This window comes from Tyto alba, unplaced genomic scaffold (assembly GCF_018691265.1).
Source record: "Tyto alba isolate M040663 unplaced genomic scaffold, T.alba_DEE_v4.0 Super-Scaffold_17, whole genome shotgun sequence".
Classification (NCBI taxonomy): Eukaryota; Metazoa; Chordata; class Aves; order Strigiformes; family Tytonidae; genus Tyto; species Tyto alba.
In genome coordinates this window covers 13644350-13670071 of record NW_024881279.1, presented here as the reverse complement: position 1 = coordinate 13670071, position 25722 = coordinate 13644350, and the positions used below count along the sequence as shown (strand labels likewise).

General features: G+C 43.4%; 1 protein-coding gene across 5 annotated transcripts in view; it reads left to right on the top strand.

Annotated features, from left to right (window-relative positions):
* Positions 1-8279: 8279 nt before the first annotated feature.
* Positions 8280-25722, top strand: part of CSNK1A1 (casein kinase 1 alpha 1) — a 36418-nt gene continuing 18975 nt past the window's right edge. For 2 of the 5 annotated variants that reach the window (XM_033006840.2, XM_033006824.2), the window contains exons 1-4: positions 8281-8883; positions 9778-9884; positions 22158-22284; positions 24049-24147. In XM_033006840.2, coding sequence (XP_032862731.1) covers positions 8761-8883; positions 9778-9884; positions 22158-22284; positions 24049-24147 — 456 coding nt within the window. In that variant the 5' untranslated portion in view covers positions 8281-8760. Of the gene's footprint in view, positions 8884-9777; positions 9885-22157; positions 22285-24048; positions 24148-25722 lie in introns of all 5 variants that reach the window. The other 3 variants (XM_033006830.2, XM_033006847.2, XM_033006855.2) reach the window with 3 other exon arrangements.

The window sequence follows — 25722 nt, the reverse complement described above, 5'->3', positions numbered from 1 at the left end:
ATGCTCTCCAGGCTCTTTGGGGTGCTCTCAAACATGTTTTTCTTTCCAATCCTGGGAGGAAGCAGGTTGCTTTAAAAAAAAGTGGAAGAAACTGTAATGTCCTGGCTCCACAGGGCTAACTCCATGACCTCCGAGGAGGTGCCGATAAAAGCCACTGCATGATGTGCTGTTAGTAATAAAATCACTGGACTCAGCAGTCCTTGATTGGGTCCCTCATCTGCAATCTGCCAGAGTGTTGCTCGTCATCCAGAGGCAGCCTCTAAGTGTTTTAAGATTCAGGAGGTGGGAGGCAGAGAGAGCATCCCTGCTGCAGAGGGGCCTGGGGGGCAGGGGGACACAGCCTCTGCTCACAGTTCCATGTAATTTCTTCCCCAGTGTGTAAAGAGATCCAGAGCACCCCAAGAGTAGGGTGATGGGGAGCCCACTGGGACAGACTGTGCTCAGCTGGCTTCTGCCACCGGAGAGCAGCAGTGTCCACCCAGCACAGCCAAAGCCTGCACTCAGCAGACAGGACCAAGTTGGCCACATCCTGCACTCCAGGCTCTTGCTCTGCTGCTGCAGCAGACACTCTGCATGACCTGCTTTCACTTCTCTTATTCTCCCTGGCATCCGAAACCACAGCACATGGCATGTATAAAACCCACGTTCTCTAAAATGGTTCAAGAAATTATTCTTAGGGGGTATACTTACTCCTAGGTGTATCAGCCGTCATCCACAAGCTGAGTTATTTTGTGTAAGAGGAGACTCACCTCAGTGATTTGAACCTGCCTGATTTAAGCAGTCTCACAGAGGAAATGTGCCTTGGATGCCAAACCAGTACTCTGCACTAGAAGGGTAATTAATTCAAAAGCACCCGAGAAACTGCTGCTGAGGACTTATCCATAGCACTTGACATGCAGTGAGTCAGCTGTGCTGCCATTTACATCTTTTTTGGACCATGACTTCTTCAGAGTCTCTCACCTCACCTCCCAGTGCATCTGCTCAAGTAACTGAAGTAATTTCAAGTCTGGCATCACTGGGAAGTTTGGACCTCAGGTTCACCTCGTTCAGCAAATTGTCCCTAACGTTTGTGCCAAAGAAAAAGAGATGAAGTTTCTACATCTACTCACAAACACTTCTGGAGCTGCACGGCCTCTTGCACTGAATTAGGCAAGGAACCTGTTTTTGGAAATCTCATTGCCTTTCGGAGAGTTAAGGCAAGGTAAAACAAGGTATCCCAAAGGAAATCAGATGAGCTCCATCAAGAAAGGAACCTTTTAGGGATCTCATGTCTTTGAACATTTTTGCCTGTGGAGAGCAGAGCTGAGGCAACCCAATCAGCCTGTGACACTGCTGCTTGGCACTTATCTGTTCACTAAAGAAACTCTGCAGGAAAGAGTCTTCCAGGGAACCAGTTCATTGGTAGATCTTCAGCTGTGCACTAACGGCATTTCCTATGAATCATAAAAATTACTTGAAAATCCCCCTTTTCCTCCAGTACCTAAAAAAACCCTCTCTCTATACAGCCAAGAATGTCCCAGACTGCAGAATTCCCCTCTAGCTTCCTGCAAGGCACTATTGGCTTGTGCACACCTTCTTCCCGGACCCAGGTTCAAGCACTGCAAGAATGAGATTTGTCCCAGTGTCCCAGCCCTGCTCCAGGCTCTGCCCAGCTGGCCAGAGCCATGGACCAGCTCCAGAGCCCCCCATGCCCCTTCCTTATTAGAGGGCGAGGAAGGCACAACACTACATCCATGCTGTCGTGGCTGCGGATGATGGGGTCTGTCTGGAGACACGATGTGGTCAAATGCAAGGGTTTGGCATAGTTGGGAAGGTTCACCCCAGCCTTGTCTGTCTCTGCTGTCCTTTTCCCGCAGCAGTGCTGGAGGTGAAATCCCAGGCTCTGGGTCAGACATGGCATGGCTGCTTATATCTTTCATGGTGCAATAAGGCATTGCCTGTGCTGGATGTAACCCTGGACTACAAGGGAAGACAACTTTCTGAGAGTTATGTACGAACACTTAAAGCAGGCACCCTTGCCAAAAATAATGGTGCCTCTTGCCTTGTGCCAGCGCTGGCATTGAAGCTTTGCACTGAGAGCTAGCCTGGCAAATGCAGCCAGTGTCAGACTACTCCAGAAAAATAGAGTTATTTTCAACTTGGACCAGTTCCCTGGGCTGGATCCCTGCAGCCCTGTGCCTGGCCCTGCCAGCGCAGAGGAGGGAGCGGCAGGAGGGCAGGGACAAGTGGCACTGCCAGGGGTGGCCAGCAGCACTTTCAGGGTGCCTGTGGATGCCCTTGGTGTGAGTGGGTGTCAGGCAGGACATTGCCCAAAGAATGCAGAGAGACCGGATCCCCCCCCGCCCTGCTGCAATGCCCTGCTGAGCTCTGCCAGAGACATCTGTGGGAGAGCAGGGTTTGGCCAGATGGGTGGCAAAGCCACCCCATGAGGTGTCCTTGGGCACACAGACAGGACCGTGTGAAGGTGAGCTACCTCAAATGGGGTCCCCGCACAAGCCTGGTTTGGTTTCTACTGGCACAAGTTGCTCCTCTCCAGCTGTTTTCCCAGACGCCATAAACTTTGCTAAAATAGCTGGATGGAGAATCAGCTAAGGTCAGCGCAAAGCCAAAGCCCAGAGGCTCAGGAGGGAGGGCAAAGGCCCCTGCGTGAAGGGCACGCTGCTGGTGTAGTGACGTAGGCAGGGGGGAGTGTGAGGAGATGCTAGAGCAGAATGGGTGTCCCCAGACAAGCAACCTGCTATGTCTACAAAGCTGCAACCCACATCTAATTTAAAACACAAATCCCTCAGCTGTGCCAGAAGCTCACTTGCCCTTCCTACCAGAGAGCAAAGAAACACTGAGATTACTTTGGCTACCCAGGACTCAGTGAAACCCATTCATTGGTGGTGTCTTGGTTTGTTCACTTGCACCTGGGTTTCTCCCACTTACAGGGAAAACTGAGGGCAAAACTTCCTTGGGTTCTCCGTCTCTCTGAGACAACAAACACTTCAGAGAGCTGATCGGACCTTGGGTTGAAAACGTGGACCTTGCTTTTTTTCTTGGATACACAGGGTGAATGTGCCCCTCTGGAGAGGGGCTGATGCTACGCAGCTGGAGGGATGAGTCAAAAGACAGAAGATAGCTGGGGGTTTTTTGAAGATCTTGGGCTTCTGCTGATCCCACTCTTCTTCTTCCTTTGCATCAACTACAGCTTTGTTGGACTTTGCCATGAGACAATCTGATTCCCTAAACCATCAGAAAACTAGCCTAGCAAAACAAGGGAATTGTTTCCTGCCAGATTAGGAGATGCAACATCTCGGTGAGGGGCTGGACTGCTGGAGTGGCTGGCCAGGAGTGAGCAGGACTCTGCTGCTGGGCAGAGGATGAGATCTGTCAGATCAGCTCAGCTGTGGCATGTAACTTTGCCCTTTGCAGTCCGTAACTTTGTCCTTTGCAGTCCGTATTGCAGAAGCACTCAGAAAGTACATCCCTGGTGCTCCTACGTCTTGCCCGCAGCAGCAGGAGGAGAGCCCTGGAAGATGGCAGCTCCACTTCAGAGAGGCTCTGAAATTATAACTTGACCTGAATGTGAGCTGACTGCTCTGGCGCAGACACGCTGCATGCCCTTTGACTTTTTCAATCATGACTTTGCTTAGCTTGTCATTTCATTGTTCCTCCCTTCCCATCAGCCTTTAGACAGGAACCCAGGATATCTCTGATGACCAGAAGGATGAGCAGTTCCCTCCTGCTCCAACTTCACAGAAGCACATATTTTCTGACACAGTTAGAAGCATGCATAGAGGATGCTGCTCCATCAGTGCTGCATCAAACAGCTGGTTTATTACATGGAAAACACTCCTTTCCTTTGCTAGGATCAAATTAAGAGGTTTGGAGATGCTCAGTTGCAAAGCAGGCACAAATAAAGGATTAGCAATGCTGGGATCAAGGAGGACCAGTCACAGTGGAGGCTTGGTCATGCAGCAAGACTTCTGGCCTATCTTCTGGAAAGAGAAGAGAAGGGATTTATTCCTTTCACTTTATCAAGTGATGCAGCTGTAAACATGTTTTCATTGTCTCAGTGTCCCTGAAAGATGTGAAAAATAATAATGAACAGGAGCTAAAGAATAGCTTGCAGACACTTCAGCTGTCCAGTTCACCCCATCTTCTTTGGTGGTGGTGTTGAGGCTGGTGTTCTTCCTGGTAGCAGTGAATTCGGTGATTCTCATGTTTTCCCCACGGTGTCTGCAGGGCTCCTTTCCAGGCAGCAGGGGATGTTTCTTCAGTTTTCCCATCTGACCGCTCCCATCTGGTGTTTTGGCTGATGACATGTCACTGCCAAGAGGGGACAACCCTTGCACTGTCCCCTGCAGGTCCTTGAGCCATTTGAGTCACTAGTCTGGCAGAATATTAACCTAGAGAAAACACTAAGAGGAACCATTCAGACAATTTTCTGTAGGCTTGGAGAGCCGAAGTGACCACAGAGGGTCTGTCTGCTGAGCTGCCAGAGCTGGGTTTTGGGAGCAGAGTCAGTGGGAGGAAAGAAGGATGAAGAAGTGAGACCACCCTGTGCGAACAGCATTGAGTCCTTAGATCAGGCCAGCTGCTGTGAAGCACAGCTTAATATTCTCCTCCCAACTTACATTTTCAGTGCTTTTAATTGATATATTATTAAATCCAACCAGTATCTCCATCGGTTTTATGTTTGTGCAGATCTTGGTATTGTTTGTGTTTGTCTTCACCATCTTCTGTGTTTTCCTAAAGACTCAGGACACAAACCCCAGGGCAGAGGCCATGGTAGGATTTTTACAAGGCCAGGATTGCTTTCAGACTGTCAGTGTCTTCACTGCTCAGCAAGGCAAACCCCAAACACAGTGCCATAGGATGTGGTTTTCCACAAGGTGGTAGGAGCGGAATTTTCCTGCACCACGGCATGAAGACAGAACAGATCCTTTGGCCAAAATAAAAAACAGCAAAAGCTCTTGCACAGTTGGCCTTCATCTTGACATAGGAGGGGACAACTCACCAGGTGAGACCCATCTCCAGATCCAATCGGCTTCTGGACACTTAAGATCCATCAGGCTATGAGTGCCCTCCAACCTCATGCTCTGAATAGTGCTGTTTGTTCACTGGGTTAAATTCTACATACCCAGAAATACATACGCACCTTCCCTCTTCTCTGAAACAACAAACCTCTCCTCGCTACTGTGGAGATGTAAACAGAGCCCTGGAGTGGCTGAGATGTAAATCTGAAAGGTAGGATCCAACATGGTGTCCCCAGCCCATAAACAGATGTGGTCTGCAACCACAGGAGTGAGGAAACGGGAAACAGGTTGAGATCATCTTGGCGTGGCACGTGGTGGGAGGCTGGCGCATGAGGCTCTGCAGCTCTTCCTTCACGGAGCAGATTCACAGAGAGCTGGAGGTAGAGTGGAGGTTTTCCCCGCATTCCTGGCTCCAGTGCAGGAGGGTGTTCACAGATATCCTCCCTGCTCCTGGCCAGGGGTGATGGAGCTGCAGCTGTGCTGGTAGGTCTTTCTTCTCGTTGGTGTCCTGGATTTAGCTTGGTTTATACTGGCTGACTTCTGTCATCTCTCTGCTATCCTCCAGCCTGTCCTGCAGCCCTTCCCACATTGCATAGACTGATCCTCCTCTGAATCCCCCCTTTCCCATCCCTCCTGCAGGACCCACTAGTGAATGGACATTAAAAATAACCGAGACAAAAAATACCAAATGCTGATTGTTGGTCATCTTTTTTGCACGACACCCAACAAGACTGCAGACATTTTGAGGAAGATATGTGCTCGGGTGCGTTTGCACTGAGCTCGGCTGGGCCTGTCCCTGTCCTGTGTGATGTTCCCTGGCCCGAGGCACAGGCAGCATCCCCTGGACACAGAGATGTCCCCGGCAGGCAGGAGGTGGCAGCATTGCATAGCCCGGGAGATCCTGCTCTCCAGCATACCCATGCACGGTCTATTTACTGGTCAGGAGCTGCAGACCTGTTTTTCCAGCTCCTCCAAGGATACGTGACTCAAGCCAAACGTCGCCAAACTGCTCAAATCTCATCCAGAGCAACCACTAAAAACAACTAAACCCCAAAGGCCGCTAAGTGCACATCAGTCCTAAGCTGTCTGCAAATCACCATTAGCAGCAATGGGAGGGCAGCTGAGGACACAGGGGTTCTGAATTTAGAAATGAGTGTGATGTTTAAAGATACCTCATTTGCCCTTGAAACTCCAGCCCCCTTAAGTAGTGTGTGATGTATCTGAGCTCCTCCGCACAAGATCCACATTCCCTCTGAGTGACAAGAGTGCAGATATTTTTGCTTGCGCAAATGCTCCTTGACAGAACTGAGGCGGGAATGAGTTGGAGGCTAGCTTGCTCTCAGAGCATCGTTATCATTCTGGTGCATCTGCCACAGTCCAGACTGATTTTGGATCCTTCACATTTTATTTTTATTGGAGATGTGGAGAGACCTGTAGTAAAACCTGGGATCTAAGCTCCCTGAAACACAAAGGGAACTTGGAGCTGATATTTGCAGTTCAGGGCATTGCTGGCTGCCAGTTTTCCCTCTGCATTCTTCCTGGTCTCTCACTACAGAGTCATCCTGTAGCTGATTGAGTCCACCACAGGAAGAAACACAGGCAAATCACAGACTTCCCTCAGTGCCTAACATCCAGATGGACACAAGCCAGGACTTTTTTGCACTTGTGCAGACAGAAAGTGTTTGTACCATAGTGCCTTTACCAAGCTAGAAAGCAACATGGTGGGTGCAATAAAAGCCTCTATCACTGTGTGGATGCTGTGCTATTAAGAGGACTTCTCTACCTTTATATGAACAACTTCCTACATCAGTGTCCTAGCCTGGACCTCTTAATCTCACTTTTCTCCAAAATAGTTAATTATTTAAAAAAATCTCTACATAGACCAGTCTTAGAATCAAACTCTTTATTATTCTCCTAGCTTTGGGTGCACCAGGCAAGCTGGAAGGCAGTTTTTCTGACTGCTCCCCTTAAAAGCAGACACCCTGAGTAGGCTTTCCTTCTATATGCAAGAGCTACATTACTGTAGGAGCTTTCTTTCTCCTGCAGACTGATTCATTTCCCAAATGTAGGCTTGCGCTGCAGAAGACGCTGCTCTGACAGGGAGTGATGATGAGTCACTGGGAATTCACAGTTTTGTGTTCCTGCAAAGGAGAAACTCACGGCACCGAGTGAGGGGGCAATGGAGGAGATCTCGGATTTGACAGACAGCAAGAAACAGCTCCTGGAGCACGAGCTGCTGGGTCAAAGCAATCTGGGGAAGGAGAGGAGCCGAGTGTAATGGCCATGTGAAGGCCAAGAGATATGGCCATGATGGCTGGCTCTGCCTGCGGTGTGGTTCTTGCAAGGGGGCCACAGCCTCCTCATGAATCCTCACCTGGATTGCAGAACTCCAGGCAGAAAAGCCTGTGGCCCACCCGGGATCTGCAGTGCTGTGGCCTGCGACCCGAGCGGGCAGGGGCTGAAGGCTGGAGGGATAAATCAGATGTGGCAGGCCGGGCAGGGAAGGGTGAGGAGGCGGATGCCGTGTGTGCACAGGAGCAGGGAAGGCAGCACTGGGCTGCGGGTCCCGCAGGACAGCAGACAGGTTGCTGTGGATTAATTTCTCTACAAAACCAGACCATCAATATGCACGTGGATCGGGGTTTGGGATTTGGCAAGAACCTTGAAGCAGCGCCAGCAGCCCCACATCCCAGAGGCGTGAGGCGTGCGTCACAGCGGTGACTCGGACCCGGCCTCATCTCCTGCTCCCCAGCCCCAACCGCTGCCTCACAGCCACCAAGGGCGGGTGCCCGGCGGCCTCCCCACCGCCTGAGGGGCACGGGGGAGGGCGGGCAGAGCAGGCACCCGGCACAAGCAGCAGGAACCTCGCAGTTTCACCGCTTTCCCGCTCCCAGCCCCCAGCGGGCCAGCGCCCAGGGCAGGCTCGGTCAAGGCCCGCGCGGCGGGGCGCTCATCAGCCTGCCCCCTCAAGCAGCGGGTGAGGGCACATCTGCCTCTCTCCTTCCTCTTCCGCCCGGACTCGGGGGGGGGGGGGGGAGTTTCGCGCAGTGCGCCTGCGCGCAGCTGGCAGGCGCCGAGCCCCGGGGCCGGGAGCCGGGTGGAGAGCGGCGCCAGCCATTGGCTCTGAGGGCGGGCGGCGCGTGCGCATGCGCGGGGGGCGGCCCGCCACCTTTGCCCCGCCCCCTCCCCAGCCCCGCGCAGACCCGCGCGCAGGCGCGCTGCTGGGAGGAGGCGGGCTTTCCCCGGCGCATGGGCGCTGGGCGCCCCGCCCCGCTCCCAGCGTGCCTCGCGCGGTGAAGAAGCGGCGGCTGCAGGCTGGGGGCATTTTGTGTCCGCGGTAGCAGCGGCTGAGAGACAAGATGGCGGCGGCGGCCGAGTGAGGGGCCGGTGGCGGCCGGGACCCGGCGGAGCCAGCGGGCTTCGCGGTTCCCTTCCCCTTTCCCCTCTCCCCTTCCCTACCCTCACAGCACCTCGGCGGTCGCCTCTTGTCTTTCTGGAGGGCTTCGAGAGCCGAACGCTGCCTGGCCGGGGAGCGGGACAGAGCCGCGGAGGGGGGCGCCCGCCGGAGGGTCCCGGCTGGAGCTGAGCAGCAGGGACCAACATTCCTTGTCCTGCCCCCCTCCCTCCCTTCCCCTTTTCCCTCCCCTGCCCCTTTCCCCCCTCTCTAGGGCGGCGGTAGAGCCCTCTTTCTTCCCCCGAGCTTCTCAGCGCCGGGAGGGCCCCTCAGCCGCCCCTCGCCATGGCGAGTAGCAGCGGCTCCAAGGCCGAGTTCATTGTCGGAGGCAAATACAAGCTGGTGCGGAAGATCGGCTCGGGCTCCTTTGGGGACATCTATTTGGCGATCAACATAACCAACGGGGAGGTAAGGGCAGCTCGCACTCCCTCATCTCCTCGGGCCCGTCGGCGCGGTCCTTTCCGCACCTCGAGCTGAACCGGAGACCAGCGATTATCTCTCCGAGGCCAGATTGAAGCCTGGTCTTGCCCTCCTTTGCTGTCGCTGCTTGCGGAGCACCGGGTGGCCCCATCTCGCCAGGGTGGCTGAGCCGCTCTCCGCGGGGCGGGGGAGGCTGTACCGCGGGGTGGAGGGGCTTCCCCCGCCTGAGGGCCTTCGTGGCCGGGGAGAGGGTGGCAGTGCCCCTTCCGACAGCAGAGCCGTGCGGTCGTGCTCCCCCATCCAGCAGTCGCATAGCTCGCTTAAGAGTATTAGGGAGAGGAGACCACCATTGTGGTTTGAAAACATACTTTGTCTTTTATAAGTGGCCAAAGTCGTCCCTCTCCTACCAGTCTTCTATCCCCCTCTCTCTCAGCTGGGGAGCACTATCTCATTTTCATCAACAGTAATAGAAACAAAGAAGATCCCCTGTTTCTTAAGCTGTTGTTTTGTGTGTTTTTTTTTTTTTTTTTCCCTCGGTTTTTTTCTTCCTTCCTCCCCCTCACGGCTCTGAGCTGTAAAGAAGAAACACCCACGTATGTTCTTCCTCACTTATATGGATCTGAAGGCTTTACATCTCCAGCTCAATTTCATGACCTGGGATGGATGTTTATTGTACAAATCATCACGATATGGATTGTATTTGAAGACACAAAAAAGTACAGGACGCTGAGCACCAAGAGCTTAAAAAAAAAAAATTATACCTCAAAGCATTTGCAACAGGGGTGTGTGGGGGATATTGAAGCGCTGTGCTCCTTAAACCTCAGTGACAAGGCTGTGCTTGGTGGACACTCTCCTTTGACTCCTTGTTTCCTCTCACTGTAGGAAGTTGCTGTAAAGTTGGAGTCTCAGAAGGCTAGACATCCCCAGCTGCTGTATGAAAGCAAACTATACAAGATTCTGCAGGGAGGAGTTGGCATCCCACATATACGGTAGGAATCATTCACGTATGCTAGTATAGTTACTTTTCCATAGTGTGAAGCAGGACACCACCATTAAAAGAGATTTATCTGGAAGGGATTGGGCTGTTGGGGGGGAAAAAATGTCCATTCCAAGCTCTACAACTAGTTGGGTACTATCCCCACCGGCCCGCTGTCTGGTCTTATCTGTACGTACCATGCTTTGAAAGTAACATCTTCAGCAGTTCCTGAGCTGTGAGAAATTCTTGTGATTAGAACAAAGTGTGAGACTGTTTCAGTGAGAGCCAGTGTTCTTGTTGAGGTTGAGAGTTTGGAGCTGGTACTGGAAATGGCTGCTTTCTTTTGTTGCTTTTTTTTTTTTTTTTTTTTTTTGTTCCAACATGTCTTCCTCCTCCGCTCAGAAAATGGCGGATGGACGTGATTAACCCTCCCCCTTCTCGTGTTGGGACAAGGGACGTGCTTAGGCATGTATTTTTTCCTTTCATAGTTATGTGCTGTAAGGCTTGAGACTGCAGAGAGCCTCAACCAGGAATGAAATGGCAGCCCCTTTCTGTTGCCCACAACAGATGCGTCACTAGGATTTCCATGCAGTTAAAGTGCCAAGATTAATCCCTCCCAATTATTTGTTATGTGGTTTCCTTGTTTCAGGTTCTGTCTGAAACTTTCAATAGTGTTTGATAATTTCCTGATCTGGAAGAAAATCACTGGTGCAGCAGGCTATAGGAGGAGTTATTTCTCGTGAGATTGAGGTGTTATGCTGGATTAGTTCCCAACTACTGACTCTATGCATCAGAATAGATTAAATGAAATTTCCGTCTTCTCCAGAAAAACTTCGTACAAGAAGTTGTTCTTTTTTTAAACTTTGTTAATAATTGTTTTTAAAGTTAGTATTTCTTATGTTTGCGCTATGACATAAAGGAATTATGTTTTGAGCTGCAGAAGTTATTTTGATTTAGATATTGGGTTCAACTGTTGCTTCCATTTAATCTGTTAACCCTTTCCTGACTGTTGTATATGCACCTGTATCAGTAGTGGCCTGTAGGGTCTCTTGTAAAGTCATAATGGTGCCATGTTCAAAATCATGTATTTTAACAATATCTAAACCAATTCTGCATTTCTGAGGTTAATAGCTCCCCTCCTCCCTCTTCCTCCCCCCAAACACAACTGGCTGTAATCCTGAATGTAAGGTGGAGCTATACGGTGGAGGAGGCAGTGTTGTCTTGACCATCTGTCCTCATTCACTACAGACTTTTTCAGGAATACAATAAACATACCTGAATTAAGCAGAATACTTGCAGCTTAAATGAAGTTGCTTATGTGAAAACAGATTTAGTCTTTCTTGTAGACTACAGTTTCCTTCTTTTCTTCAAATGGATACCTTTTATTTCACAACTGAGAATAGAAATTACGTTTTGGAAAGGTATCACAGTATAGTTGCGTGCTAAAACATGGATAACTGGGAAAACAGCCAAAGCAAGCAGCTATCAGGTGTTTCATTGCAAAACTGGAAAAACAGGCATTCTTAGACTCTTTTTTTGAAAAAGTAAATGAATGTTTGGTGATATAGAGAGGCCTAAGTTGCAAAATTTTCAACTTTTCCATGTAACAGAAGTGAACTACTGTTTAAGTTCTTGGATTTGGTTAAAATGCCCCGTGAGAGTGTTTTATTTAAAGCTGAACTGCTGGAAGTAATCTTGCATGTTGAGAAACTTGCTTCTAGCTTCAATTAGAGCAGTCATTAAGTTTTCTTTCCTCTGTATTTGATGTTCTTCTGACTGACTTTTTCTCTGTAACCAGTGACTGGTTTAGAAGTCTCACCACCACAGGGGAACTACAGTCTTCCTTTAACACACAGTTCCTTCCCCACTGCAATAATACAAGATTACAAGAATCTTAATAAGAACAGACAACCGAGGCAATACTCAGAACACCTCAGATTGAGTCACAGACTCATTGTGCTGAAGGTGTGTGATCTATTTGATAATGTCAGTGAGTCTTAAAGGTTTTCACTTTCAGGTTCTCACAGCATTAAAATTTTTGGAAATAACCTTTTTGTCTTCAGAAGCAGTGTTAATTTTAAATCTATTTATATGTAGCAGATGCTGCTTGACAGGTTCTTTGACTAAGCTTCTGTTACTAGTTGTCTTGTATGACATCTGGTGATGCTTGAAGAAATCCAAAATAGTATTTTTATGTTTATCTTCTTTAAGAGGAAGCTGAGCAGGGTACCTAGCACAGTTTTTGTGACAAACCTTAAAACGTGATGTGTTTAGTAGAAGTGGAATCCATGGCCCTGTGAATCTAAGGGGAAGGACTTGGCCTACCTAATGAGATATATCACCAAGGTACTTAACATGGGTATGCCTTTGAATAGGTGATTATAAAGAGTAAGACCAAAATGAAATAACTGCATATTGTTTCAGATAATTCAAGCTTTTGGCATGCATTTTTGGCAGCAGCTAAGATCAGGGAATGTATGACTTTGTAGTTAGGTCACTTTGCATGTGTAATTGATAATACATGTTCTGCCATTGTTTTATAATGGTATGCTGTCAAGTTGGAATAGGCTGTTCTTGGCTCAGTATATTGAGAAGGATGAATCAAGTTGAAGGAAAATCTTTCAATACATTTGTTAAAATTTCTGTAATGTGATGCCTTTAAACAACAGCATCACAAACAGAGCATTTGATAGAAAATTAAGGAATCATTGTAAGCTTTTCCCATTGTCGTGCTGTGTAAGCTGGGCTCAGCAACATTTTTATCCCAGCTCTACACATTTGGGAAACAGAGGCACATAATCTTGCATGCCTAATTTAAGAATGAGAGGCTTGTTCTCTATTTTTCATCTATTTAAGTAATGCAGTGGCCAAGATCAACTTACCAGAAGTTGCATTATGTGGCTTTGCCTTACTAAAGTGGTCTGCTGTGGTTCTTTGATTCACTAGGCTGAAATAATAGGTGAGGTATGGATTGCTCGTTCATTTTGGGCATCTTTCCTTAAAGCCAAATTCTGCCTTTTAGATGTGATTGCAAACTTAGTATATAAGATAGCATATCTGGAGTGTAACTTAAATTACCTAGAACTGAGCAATTTTTTTTATAGCCTTTAAGGTTGGAAAGCTAATAAGCAAAATCTTAGTTTTGGAGTTAAAAGTTTTTTATATATTGCTTCTGTGGGATCAACTGGGAGCTTTCACTTGTGGAAGGTGAACAAGGGGCCTTGGTACTCCCACTGTAACAGAACATGTTTGCACATAAAACAGCAAACCCTTTTAGACTAGCAAATTTTAGACTTGGCTGCTTATTGTTGTTTCCTGGAAGAGTAGCAAAGTTTCTGAACTTGTGTCTGGAGTTTCACAAAACCTTACATAAATGCTCTACGGATTTTTAAGCTGTGGTTTGTTCCTATTGTACAAATTTTGGTTAATTATTACCTTAATTTTTCACAAAAGGCTCTTGAACCAAGCTTAACATTCTAACAATCTGATCTGCCTTTAGGACACAATGCAAAGTCGGCAGTATTCTGCTGGGCTTACTCTCATTGTTCTCGGCCATCAGCTGTCTTTTTCTTTTTTCCTCTGTTTTTCAGTGGCAAAGCATTTTTAGCTGTAATCTTGTTAACTGGGCACTGATCCTATTAGTTTGGACTACCTACCTTTATTCCCCAGTTCTTGGGTCTGGCTTGGAGGGAGGAATGCAGCAGAGTGTGTTTGGTGACTTGTGTGTTTTGTTCATAGTATAACTCTGTTAAAGCACTCTTGACAAAAGCAATTGTTTGAATTATCTGTGATAGCCACTCTTGATTTTCACCATTTATGTCAGTTATCAACTATTGTTCATATCCTTTATGAGGATCACCTTTAGGTACTCTTTCAGACATACTTTTGAGGGAAAAATGATCTTCAGATTTTGTTCCTGACAATATCATGGGATAACTCCAGTTTTATCATCAGTTTCAAATGAAAAACAGCTATGCTGGAACCAGCCATGGTTACTGATGGTGCATTAGAAGTGTTGCACTTAAGAGCAGGAAGAGAGTGTAGTGAATGTGAAACAGATACTGCATGTGTGGGCAAGGCTGAAGAGATAATGTGCAGCATGTGAGGCTAATCAAGGTGATAAAATTTAAGTTCAGTCATTTGTAAGTGTAAAAACCAAAAGCTACTGACTTGGCCATTTTTTTTTTTGTTGAGTTTTGAGGTTTTTTTGCAACAATCTATTACAAACTGACCAAGTAAATACTAATATTTCTAAATTTTTCAATGCAGTAAATTCTTGCAGAGTGCTTTTAATGTTAAGAAATTCAGTATTGCCATCCATGTGTCACTATTCAATCTTCTGAATAGTGAAGCATATTGTAAAGTTTCTGGGGAAAAGATTAAATCCATAAAAGCATTTAGAATTTTTGTTCTGGTTGCTTACTGTCATGTTGTTGGATAATATATTAATAACAGACTGCCCGTATTCATCTTCACTAAGTAATACATGTAATGGGAAAAAGTGGTCAAGTTTGGTAATCTTCGGGTTGTTCTCACAACAGATTTTTCCTTGAGCGCTTCAAATTTTCATCTTTAAGCAGTGCTTAAAAATCTGTAAATATACCTCTCAAACATGTTTTTCAATTTTTTCCCCCATAACTTCCTGCAGAGTGTAAAAAAAAAAAAAAAAAAAAGGCAAAAAAAAAAAAAAAGGCAAAAAAAAAAAAGCACCAGAAACCCCAAACAAAACAAAAACACCAAAAAAACCCAAAACCACCCGTGGAAAAATACTCATCAAACCCACAAACAAAAAAAAAAAAATTCCCCACAATGCTTGCTTCCATGCTGTCCCCGCTCCTTCCCTTCCCCCTGCCCCCCCCCCCCCCCCCAAAAAAAAAAGAAAGAAAAAAAAAACCACAACCAAAAAAACCCAACCAACCCAAAACTAGTAGTCAGATAAAGTCTGAAAAATTTTCTATATTCTTTTCATTGGTAAGAACTGGTATTTTCATCTAGATCTGCAAGTAATGAGAAGGAAGGTTCTAGCAATAGGGCTTCCTATTAATTAACCTTCTGTTGTTCTAAGGCTGCATACTGAAGGGCAGAACCACTCTAGGATATAAGAGGGAAGCCTCTTGTTCTGGTAGCTCAAAGTAAAATTGAAAGCCAGCCTTTTAATACCTAAAATTATTCTACTGAGAGAATGATTATCTTTAAACAAAATCTATTTCATGTTTTATAACAATCTAAACTGTCTTAATTGGTCTTCGTGGACTCCTTAGAAGCATCCAAGAGAGACCACAGTTTGAAAACAAATGAAGCTGTCCTTTTTTGATTTTTTTTTTTTTTTTTTTTTTTTCCTCCTTGCCTTAGCTCAGTCTTTGCAGTAACCACTGCAAAAAGATGCAGTTTCAGTTCAGTGTTACTCTTGTTTAGAACAGATTATCAGCAGAGGTACTATTGAAACACTCTTCCTCAGCCATGTTTCCTGTATCTGCTGTGGCTTAATAGCTTAACTTCTTAACTGAACTGAACCTTCTGACTTTTATGTAAGAAATTTGACTCTAGGTTGTCCTTGCTTCCTACTAGGTGTTAATGTACCTCATTAAATAGCAAGTCAGCTACCTGCAAGTATGTGTGCACCATAACACTAGACAGATGAAATGACCTTATTGCTTAGGAGATGAGTTGCACTGGCATACTTCACATATTCATATTTTTCTCATAATTGTACAAAAAATGATACAGAATTTTATTTATAGAGTCCATCTAACTTCATAGTGTAGGGTGTTCATTGCTGTTGCTTTATTTAGTACTTGGGTGGCCTAATTCGTACTCACCATGGCAACTAATGTTAGATGACATCTGCTAAATATTCCACTTCAGTATTTCAGTCATGCCATATTATGTTAAGTTAATTTATATTACTCCTAGCTGGCTAACAGTTAAGAAGTGCTTTTCCAGCTTCAGGGGAGATAAACTAAAGATGTGTCAATTTAGACATGAGTCTTGATAGATTACCTTTCTTATATGTGTTGCTTCTGTATGTTAAGATTCAAATTCGTATATTTTTACAGGCAGAACGTACTTCCCTGTGTGTTTAAAACATCATTATTTGTCAGGAGATAACTGTCCTGAGAAGTCTAGAACATGGGACTGGATGGGACCACTTTGGTCCAAATCCATCACCTGTTCTGGACAACATGCTATTCTTTCTGTGAATTAGTCAGGTGCAGTGTTAAAACTTTCTAGGCTAGCGTGGCAGTGCTCATGATTCTGTTGTTGGACAGAGAGTGTTTCTATGCCTAAAGATAAATGCTTGTACCCATAGACAATTAGCTCCTGTTCATTTCTTAGCTTTTTTTTTAACAACCTTCTCTCTATTGCAGTCCTCCCATATCTATAAAGCTGCATATCTATAATAGTTGCATAACTCCATAGCTACCTTGCTGAGCTGTTTGAATACATGATTACAGATGTCACCACCTTCCCATCTTGAAGTCTCTTTTCTGTCCCTGTTCTGATTTGGATTTCCTTTTCTGAATGTTGCTGACAGGGCTTGCACATCCATGCCTTAAGCACTGATACTGATTGCTTCACAGTTTCTGTGTAGAATACCTGTACTTTTACTGGTTAGGACTACTTACTATTTTTCAGTGATGCCTGATATTGGAGCGATACGATTTTAGAGAGGTCTGTGTTTTCTCTTTAGTCACATCATCTGACTAAAGCCTAGTTGAGAGACTTTTGTATAAATGACTTAGAGTTTGCAGAAACGGAATACGGTTCTAGAGTGTTCATCAGTTCAGTGTCATTTGGTTTTTGTAGGATGTCTGAACCCTTTGTGTTCACAAGGCCTTCCAGACTTGCATAGTCACCCTCATGTGCCTGCTGACTTGTCAAACTTATTATAAGGTGATCTCAGGTAATTCTAGTAGTAAGTACTTTGCAGCTTGCTTGTTCACTGTACACTTTCTGTTTTAATAGCTTTTTTATCCACTTTAGTTCTTCTGACATTCTAATTTTTTATGTGAACTCTTCTACTTGGTGTTTGAAAGCCCAAGTTCTGGGAAACTAATTGCATGGGACTACACAGAGTAATCATAGGGTCACATGCTATGAATTATGAAAGTGGCAAAAGTTTGTGTAATGTCAAAGAAGTCCAAATTGGCTTCTTTTTATGTGACTATAAAGGTTTCTGGAAGTCTAAAGGTTTGAGTTCAGCTATTCAAGTCTTGTCACAGAAGCATTGTACTTCCTTGCAGTAAGGCACCAGGAGATAGTTTTTTTGTCTCTCAAAAGCATGACCTGCAGTTCTGTTTGTAATTCCAAGTTGCCAGAGTCTCCACTGGAGTAGTCAGTGTGAATTGACAGAAGCCTTTAGTGGAGGATAAGTTACCTGGGAAAGCAGGTGTTGACTGAGGAGAGCTTTTATTAAGCTGGAACAAAATAGTCTTGTTATAGTAATTCTGGTACTACGAACGCCTTTTTGTGACACTAAGCTGATGTTCTGGTTTCATGTATAATAACCTGTAGATGAAATGATGTGCCATTATGTTAATGGTGACAATGCCTCTACTGGCTTAATGGTGTCAAAATGGATTTGGGTTTTCTTTACCAGTGATGAACAGCTGTACAGTTATTCAATAACTTAGTTCATCTTGATCTGACTTTGAGATTTTCATGTGAATCTTCTGAATCCTTTTCACTTATTCATCACATGACCAGCTCACACAGCTTTGGGAATTGTGCTGGTTTTGTTACCTTGTTGTTGTAATTACAAGTGCTGATGTAATGGATGAAACTGCTGGTTATCTACTCAGATTGTGTGTTACAGTAGTCTGGAACTAGGCCTATAATTTCAGGGCCTGTGTCTAAATTCTGTTAGCCCTTCACGCACCTCTTTGCTAGTTGACCTACCCCGATTTGACCCTTTCAAAGGAAGATAACGCTAGATGTGAAGAGAATATTATACTAACCAAATAAAAAGTTTTCTCAGTTTAAAAAAGAAGTTATTGACAAGCATTTTCTCAATCATTTCTTTTGTCATTGACATTATTTATGAAATACGCTGTTGCTGAAGTGGACATAATACAATTTTTGAAAGATGCAGCTCTGAAAACAGGAGGATTAAGTTTGGGTAGACCTGACTGCCATATTTGTTACTAAGTGCTAGATGTGCATCAGCACTTCACTTGCTTGTCTCAAGGTTAGTCAAGGGAATTAAAAATCTACCTTGCATGAGTTCAAGTAAACATTCACTTGTCATGTGATCCGGCATCATACCCACTTTACTGTATGGGATTTGGAAATGGAATACTTTCAAACCAGTGTCACGTGACTTAGTTGTTCAGCATAGAGCTACAAATATCGAAATTCAAGATGTTAAAAAATTTCAACTGTGTGCATATACTGTGGCAATAGATGGGCTGCTAAACCACATGTTTTGGAAACTTGTTGAGGTGGTGAGTCTTAGTCTTTCAAATTAGACAAGTCAATGAAGTCAAATTAAGGTCACTGTTCAATCTTTAACCATGCTTTGATGGAAAGCTTCATAAAGTATATTTACTGTATTCTGACTGACCTGTAGTAATTTCATCTGTAGCTTTATAAACAGATGAGGCAAGGGAGAGTGATGAAGCATTTTCATGCATGAGCTTAGGCATGCCTTATAGCTTCAATATGGACTAGGGTTCTAACAGCTGTGTCAGATGTTAGTGTTACACTGCCAGTTCAGGGGTAAATCTTAGATCTTCATAATATTATTATCCTGTTAATGTTTTGTGTAGACTTCAATAAGATCCTCTACTGCTGTTCTTTGGGAAAATGGATGGCAATCCATACAATTCTCTATTTAGGAAATATGTCCTAATGGGACATGCAGGACTGTGGGAATGAATTAGAGAAATAATAAGTTTTCCTAGTCTAGTAATTTAGCTTTTCTTTTTGAAAGAATACACTTTATATAAGTATGAATGGGTAATGACTGTATAAAGGGAACAGTCAAGTAGTTAAATCTCTTGATCCCACTTTTTACTACCCTCCAAAACTCCCTCTGCTTAAAATGTATTGCTGCTGTTGCTTCCTCAACTTTAGTATGAGAGAGTGTAGTATTAGAACTTCTGAAGATTTCTCTTCGACACTAGATTTTTAGGGTTTTTTTGGTTTTTTTTTTTTTAGAATTGTGCTCAGTTTGTTGGCATACTGGTTTGCACTTTAGCCCAGCAGTGGCAAAACCTGCATGCCAAAGTGCTCTGAATCTGTGCTCATCCAAAATGTGTGCTTATATGCCATATTACATTGATTATGTGAATATGGGAGTAAGGAGTGCTTGCCAAGCTCTTATATATCATAATATCCAAGGTTTCTTAAGAAGAGCCAAGACTTCTAACATTTTTTTACTCAGAGCTGCCAGTAGTAGCAGCTACTAGACTTTGAATGGACATAATGTAGCCTTACTTCTTAATCCCATTTTCCCTGGAAATGTGCCAACGGAAGTGGAAACTTACTTGTAGTGTTAGCAAAGGAAGTAAAGAACAAGTTACTCCAATACCCTAGCAGAAGTTTTGGTTGTTAGTAGTGAAAAGAACAGATGTGGCGATCTTTTGTGAGGAATTACAGGCAGGTAAACAGGAAAATGAAATGTTAGGTGCTTCTGGCTTATTTCTTTGTCTTGCAGAGTTGATTTTGCTTTCCACCAGTGCAAAATGGTCAGGAAATCATAATTTTCTTGTGCATATGTAGAAGTAGGCCAAATGGAGGTTGTGCAATCAACCTGAATGACTGTACTTACTAAGCAGAGAGATCCCTATAGTGGAACCAAATGCTTTTTAAAATGTAGCTCGCAGGTTAGGCTTTCTTTTCATCAGCTTCACTTTTTCTGTGGTGCTGTAACTGAATTTTCTGAGCTCAGCTGAAGACTGATCTTTGATCCTTTTCCCTTATACTGCAGTCTCTTGGGCACTGAACCGTTACTGTACTGAACAATTGCACTCAGCATCTGAATGGGACTTCCATTTCTTGAATAAAATAATATTTTATCTAGATCTTGATTTACTCCTTAGAATGCTTCGATTCAGCTCGTTATTCTTTAGTCTTTTTCATGATAAACCTAAATTACATATGACAGAACAACTACTCAGGTCATTTGGTCCAGCTTTAGTCTAGATGTTTCATTTTCAGCTGTGACCTATGGAGTTGTTTATAAAGCCTTGTCAAAACTACTCAGCTGTTTGCAGAGGTGACTTTGATAGTAGCCAAGTAGATGTACAGGCATAGTCAGTAATTCTTGAACTGAAGCTGGTTTGTAATTCATTAAGAACTTTGCTTAACAGCATCTCATTTTGACTTTCCATCTCTGCATTTCATTTTCAAAAATATCCTTCCTGTTTGCTCTTGCAGTTGAAACTGGTTACTCTTTAAAAGGGCCTAGCTCAGCAGCTCTTGCAGTGTGAATATTAACCTTTTGATAAATTACAGACTTTATCAAATAATACTGTCAGCATGCTTTCCTAATTGAGTCACTTGTAAGATGGTGGGGTTTTTTGTACATCATAGTATATTCGATGAATTTTTAGAAGGCAAAAACTGATTAGTGCTTACAGTATTAGTATGATGATTAACATGTCCAAGGAAAACTTTTGCTGATATTTGAATGACTGCTTTCAAAATATGTATTTCCTGCAGCCCCTCTTGATGTAGGAAATGATTAAAGGTCCTAGACTGACTTGTAAAACAGAGAATATGATCCACAGGTCATATATAACTTCTATCAAATCTATAACAATGCATTACAAAGTGCATGGTTTCTACTAGAATCCTGACAGTGGGAAGGTGCAGGCCTGTAGTTCTGAAACAAATCCAAATACAGAATCTTTTCTCTGTGGTTTTGTAAACATTTTACTTTACTACCCTGGCTAAGCTTGGAATCCTGTCAGTACCAAGGAATTTGTCGGCTTTATCAGTGGTAACTATTTTCCAGACAACTGTGCATTAGTCTACTGGAGTCATTGCCTAAAGTGGAAATAAAATGTCTATACAGATCTTTAAGCCCCAGCTACTACTGTGTTTGAGCTGAATCTTGATTTTTTTTCTTTTATCCCCATAATTTTATTATGGGGTATATTCTTGATGTGTCTTGTCTGCACCACTGTTCTTGGAAACTTAAAGACTCTTCTAGGAGAGAGTTGGTCAGTGCCTTATCTGTTGACCTTGCCATAAGGACTAGGTGTCTAGCAAAGGCAAAATGCAGCCTTCTGATCGATAAGGTGTTGAATCTTTACAGTGGTGTACTAGTACTGAGTACAGTCTCATAAACAGTTTTTCACACACCTCTCGTTTCACTGTAGATATCTTGAGTGTGCAGAAGGACTGTAGAGAAGAATATTCAGGTTCTGTATTTCAGTGCCCATTTATATTATGGAAATTCACAGCTGAGATTTGCAGAAGTGAAAGGTGTGACTCCAGGTCTTCTCAGGCTGTTTAGGTGGTAAAATACTATCCCCCAGTTGCAGATAATGTGAAGCCGTAAGATGATGGAAATGTTAGACATGGATTAGAAGGAAAAATACTAATATGACACCACCTGTTTGTCCTCACAGCATTGGTAATGTTTCATTTTTTGTCCCAGATTGATATATCAGACACTTAAGGGTGGATATCACAGTCTGGCTGCAGTTGATATTTTGCTACACTTCTATTTTTGCTCTTATGACACTTAAGTATTTTTTCCTTTGTGATGTTGACAACCTGGTAAAGTGCCTTTACCTAATAGGACAGTAGAACTTGATTACCATTTGTTAAATTTGGATAGATGAACAACAGAGTAATGTGAGAGTTAACTGCATGAGGTACTTTAGCCTGTTGCAGAGAAGTCATATCTGAAAACAAATCCTTAAAGCATTTAAAGATGTTTCTGTGAAGTTAAATAACACAGGAAACAATGATAGGAGTTTAAGTTGTCCTGGAGATGAATTTCAGTTCAGACTTTTTATACACATTTCAATATGGCTTCTGCTTTGATCGCGTTTTAATTTTGGTGTTTGGTATTTCAGTTGCTGCTAAAGTGTAGTAGCGTTTCCTCTTAAGGGAAAAATAAATGTGTGTGCGTACACTTGACAACTTGTGTATTCTGTTTTGTCCTCAGAGCTTGTTTCCAGGAAAAAGTAAGACACTATGAGCCTTAGTTTTCAGTTTGCTGATTAATGTTCAATCTTGAAAGCTATGTGCCCTTGCAGTCAAGAAGTTTAATGGTACCCTGAGCCATATGAGGATTCCTGCTAATGCTGAATAATTTTCTTTGTTTCAGGTGGTATGGTCAAGAAAAGGACTACAATGTTCTAGTTATGGATCTTCTTGGTCCCAGCCTTGAAGACCTATTCAACTTCTGTTCTCGCAGGTTTACGATGAAAACAGTACTTATGTTAGCAGACCAGGTAGGTACAAATCTTACTGTGAGGAAGTTAAAACCCCTAAAGTATTTTGTGTAACGTGGTTCTCTTTGTGGGTTAAATAATATTAAGCAGTCTTGTGTAAAGCTAAGTGAACACTTGACCTACATAAGAGCAAAGTAATGGTGGCTTCTGGGTGCTACAAAATGACCCTAAGCCTGTAGTGGGACGGCAGCACAGATACCAGCTCCTTGATGCTGCAGATCTAACAAGTGCAACTTTATTAAAGTATTGAGACTAATATGGGTAGATTAACTCCCAATATCAGCCATGGGGGTAGTGTTAGGTGGTCTGAAGCAGTCTCCAGTTATGGTTGATCTGATTCAATGGGAACCTGTTATGTGTTGGCCAGCTGCAGTGACAGATGGGCAACATGCGTGTATATGGGTCTGTTCTTACTGAATGTCACTATGTACTCCCAACTTCCTGTAACTTCTAGAACCAGGCCATGAGCTAGGAAATACTGTTTTGCTTGTGGTGCTTAGAAACAGTTCTTAAAGCTGTTAGTGGAGATGCCACTCTACCCCAAACTTAATCAAGGCCTTTCTAAAACGGAAGTCTGTTAAGTCTTTTTCAAGCAATTGACACTTTTTCAACTTGGTCATGGGAGTACAGCATTTGAAATGGGCAGCCATATTTATTTCTTGCTATTTAGTAAATAGCTTGATTGTGCTGTCTTAGCTACTTGAAAGGCAGTAAGCGTTTCTCAAGTTGAATTTTCAATGGTAGTTTAAATTTCATCGAATACTATGTAAGTGATGTTAGTACCAAGTTGTCATTTAGCCAGATGCTCGTAGAATCCCAGGCTCTTGGCCAAGGAAGCTCACTGCATTTGTATGGAGACAAGGTCAGCTGCTGTCCCTCCTCTCAGCTGCCTTGAGTGGTATGCCTGCTTTTAAAGAGCCATTTGCCTGCTCAGTTAGCTAGAGTCTGGGTGTTACAGCATCTCTAGGGAATCTGTATGGTTTTGATGTAGTATTGCTTTCAGTGATAAACACTAATTAGTTGTCATGTGGAAAATCTAGATGGGATGTATATCAGTACATGGAACTGGCTTTTAGGGCATAGTCCAGTGGAACAGCTGTCAAGGGTATGATGTTGTTACAATTCAACTCACTTAAGACTATGTGAAGACTGTTTTAGTAGCTGGAAAGCTGTACTGCATAAATTCATGTGCTGTGATCTCATGCACAGGAAATCGCATGACTGTATATGATGATACAGATGTGCCACAATTTCTCTGAGTCTTCGTTGCTGACTGTTATTCCCTGATAATAGTAGCCTAGATACGACAGTATGGGCCGCAGTCAAGCTGTTACTTGCTCTCTGAAAACTTACTTGGAAAAGTGACGTTTGATGAATGAACAATCAGATGAATGAATAACTGGGACAGGATGAGGGAGTGAGCTTTAAAATTGTCTTGTGGTAGGTATAGAAAAGTGTTTGAAGTAAGCAAAAGACATTTATTTTCAGCGGGACACTATAGTTAGAATATGAACTTGAATGTGTGGGAAATAGTTTCAGGTATTTAATCTGCAATTTCCTGACTGTGACTGTGGAATTTTAACATAAGACAGATAAATTTACTTGATAGCATAAAAAAAAGACTTGATTTTCATTAAGCAAATATATAAATTTAAGTTGCAGGGGAAGGTAGCACTAAAAACTCAGGCTTTCTTTGAAGACTCAAGTGAATTGTATTGTTCTCTTTGAAATCTTACCAGTTTTGTTGTTGCTGTTTTTTTACAGATGATCAGTAGAATTGAATATGTGCACACAAAGAATTTTATACACAGAGACATTAAACCAGATAACTTCCTAATGGGTATTGGGCGTCACTGTAATAAGGTTAGTCTAATGCTCTTTGCTAAAAGATCCAAAGGCAATGGCTATATTACTTGATTAAAGCTGCAGCACCTTTTTGAAAACTCCTTGCTAAAACTAATGTTTTGTATGCTAAACCATGGTTCTTTGATGTGAGAGCTTGGATTTCGCAGTGTCTGCTTCTAAGTGCAGTGGCATACGCATGTGTGTCTCTGACCCACCCTCTGAGATGCACTTGATTGCAAGATGACTTCTGGGCTTGCAACAAGATTATAAACTAACCCTAGAGAATACTTAGCTTCTGTTCTCAATGATGGAGTTTCATTTTTGAGATGACTGTTGTAATAGCATTTTTTTTCCTCAATGATAAAGTCAAATCTTATCTTTGGCTTTGGGACTGACTTCCTGGATGAAAAGAATTCGTGCCAGCATGGGATCTGCTGACTTACCAGTCATCAGGGCATAAAGTCTTGCAGTGACAGACTGGTAAAGAGAACACTTCAGCCACCAGAATTGTGGATATGACTAATAGCCAATATGTAGATCAATTGCCTTTATAAACAAATGAAGCTAAGCAAATATGTTGATGGAAAACTGTCAAGCTGTAGAGTACCTAAATATGTTGTAGGACAAAAAACTGCTCTCAATTTACTTTGTGGGGGGGGGAAAAAAAGCTGGGCTGGGGGGTGGGCTGAGGTTGCACTTGTTTGGATGGGTGAACATAGTCAGCAGTGCATGTTTCCTGTTAAAATCTTATATAGAAGAAAACTTTTTATTTTATTTTTAGTTCTTTTGAGTGAAATATACTTTATCCTGCAATTTGTATGTCGAGCTCGGGCAGACAGGCAGCATTGGCAATGCATTAAGCATGCTACTTAATAGAAATTAACTTCAGGACAAATGTATGTGATCAAGCTGTTTATTGGAAGCAAGATTCCCACTTATCTTCTCTACATGCCATCTGAGAATGTCTCCTCTCTTTAGGCATTATTAGTATTTAAAATGTTTACCTTTGTTTGCCTGTATGAATGCCAACTTCAGGGCCATGAACATTAGAAGGGGAAAGCTTGATTAACATGAGATAATAGCTCTTGTCCGAAGAGGTGCAGTGCACTGAATGTTCAGATACAACAATTGTTGGAAAAGCTTGTAAGTCCAGCTGAAAGGCAGTCTTTATGTAATCCTGTTGCTGTTAAACTTTGCTTGTTCCCAAGTTTCATACTTTTCACTCTGTAGAGCTCTATCTCTGCTGTGTTGAGCAGTTAGGCTCCTTAATTTTCTGGCATGACTTACAGTATTACTTAAACTTTAATTTTTTTTTTTCCCTAGTTTTAGTTTCTGATTTCCAATTGTTCTTTTTGGGCCATTTTTCTATACTTCTGCACAGTCATGCTAGGTTGGCATTGCTGCACTCTGTTTCATCTTGATGTGGATTAATGGCCTAGAAATTGCTGCTGTGCTTACTTTAGTGGAGGAACACATTAGATTTGCATCAGCTGAAATGAAAAACAAAATTGCCTGTAAACCTTTTTTTTTTTTCTCATTAGTACACTAGTTAGGGAGCCAGGCAATGATATGGTGGTAAACACTGTGGACATG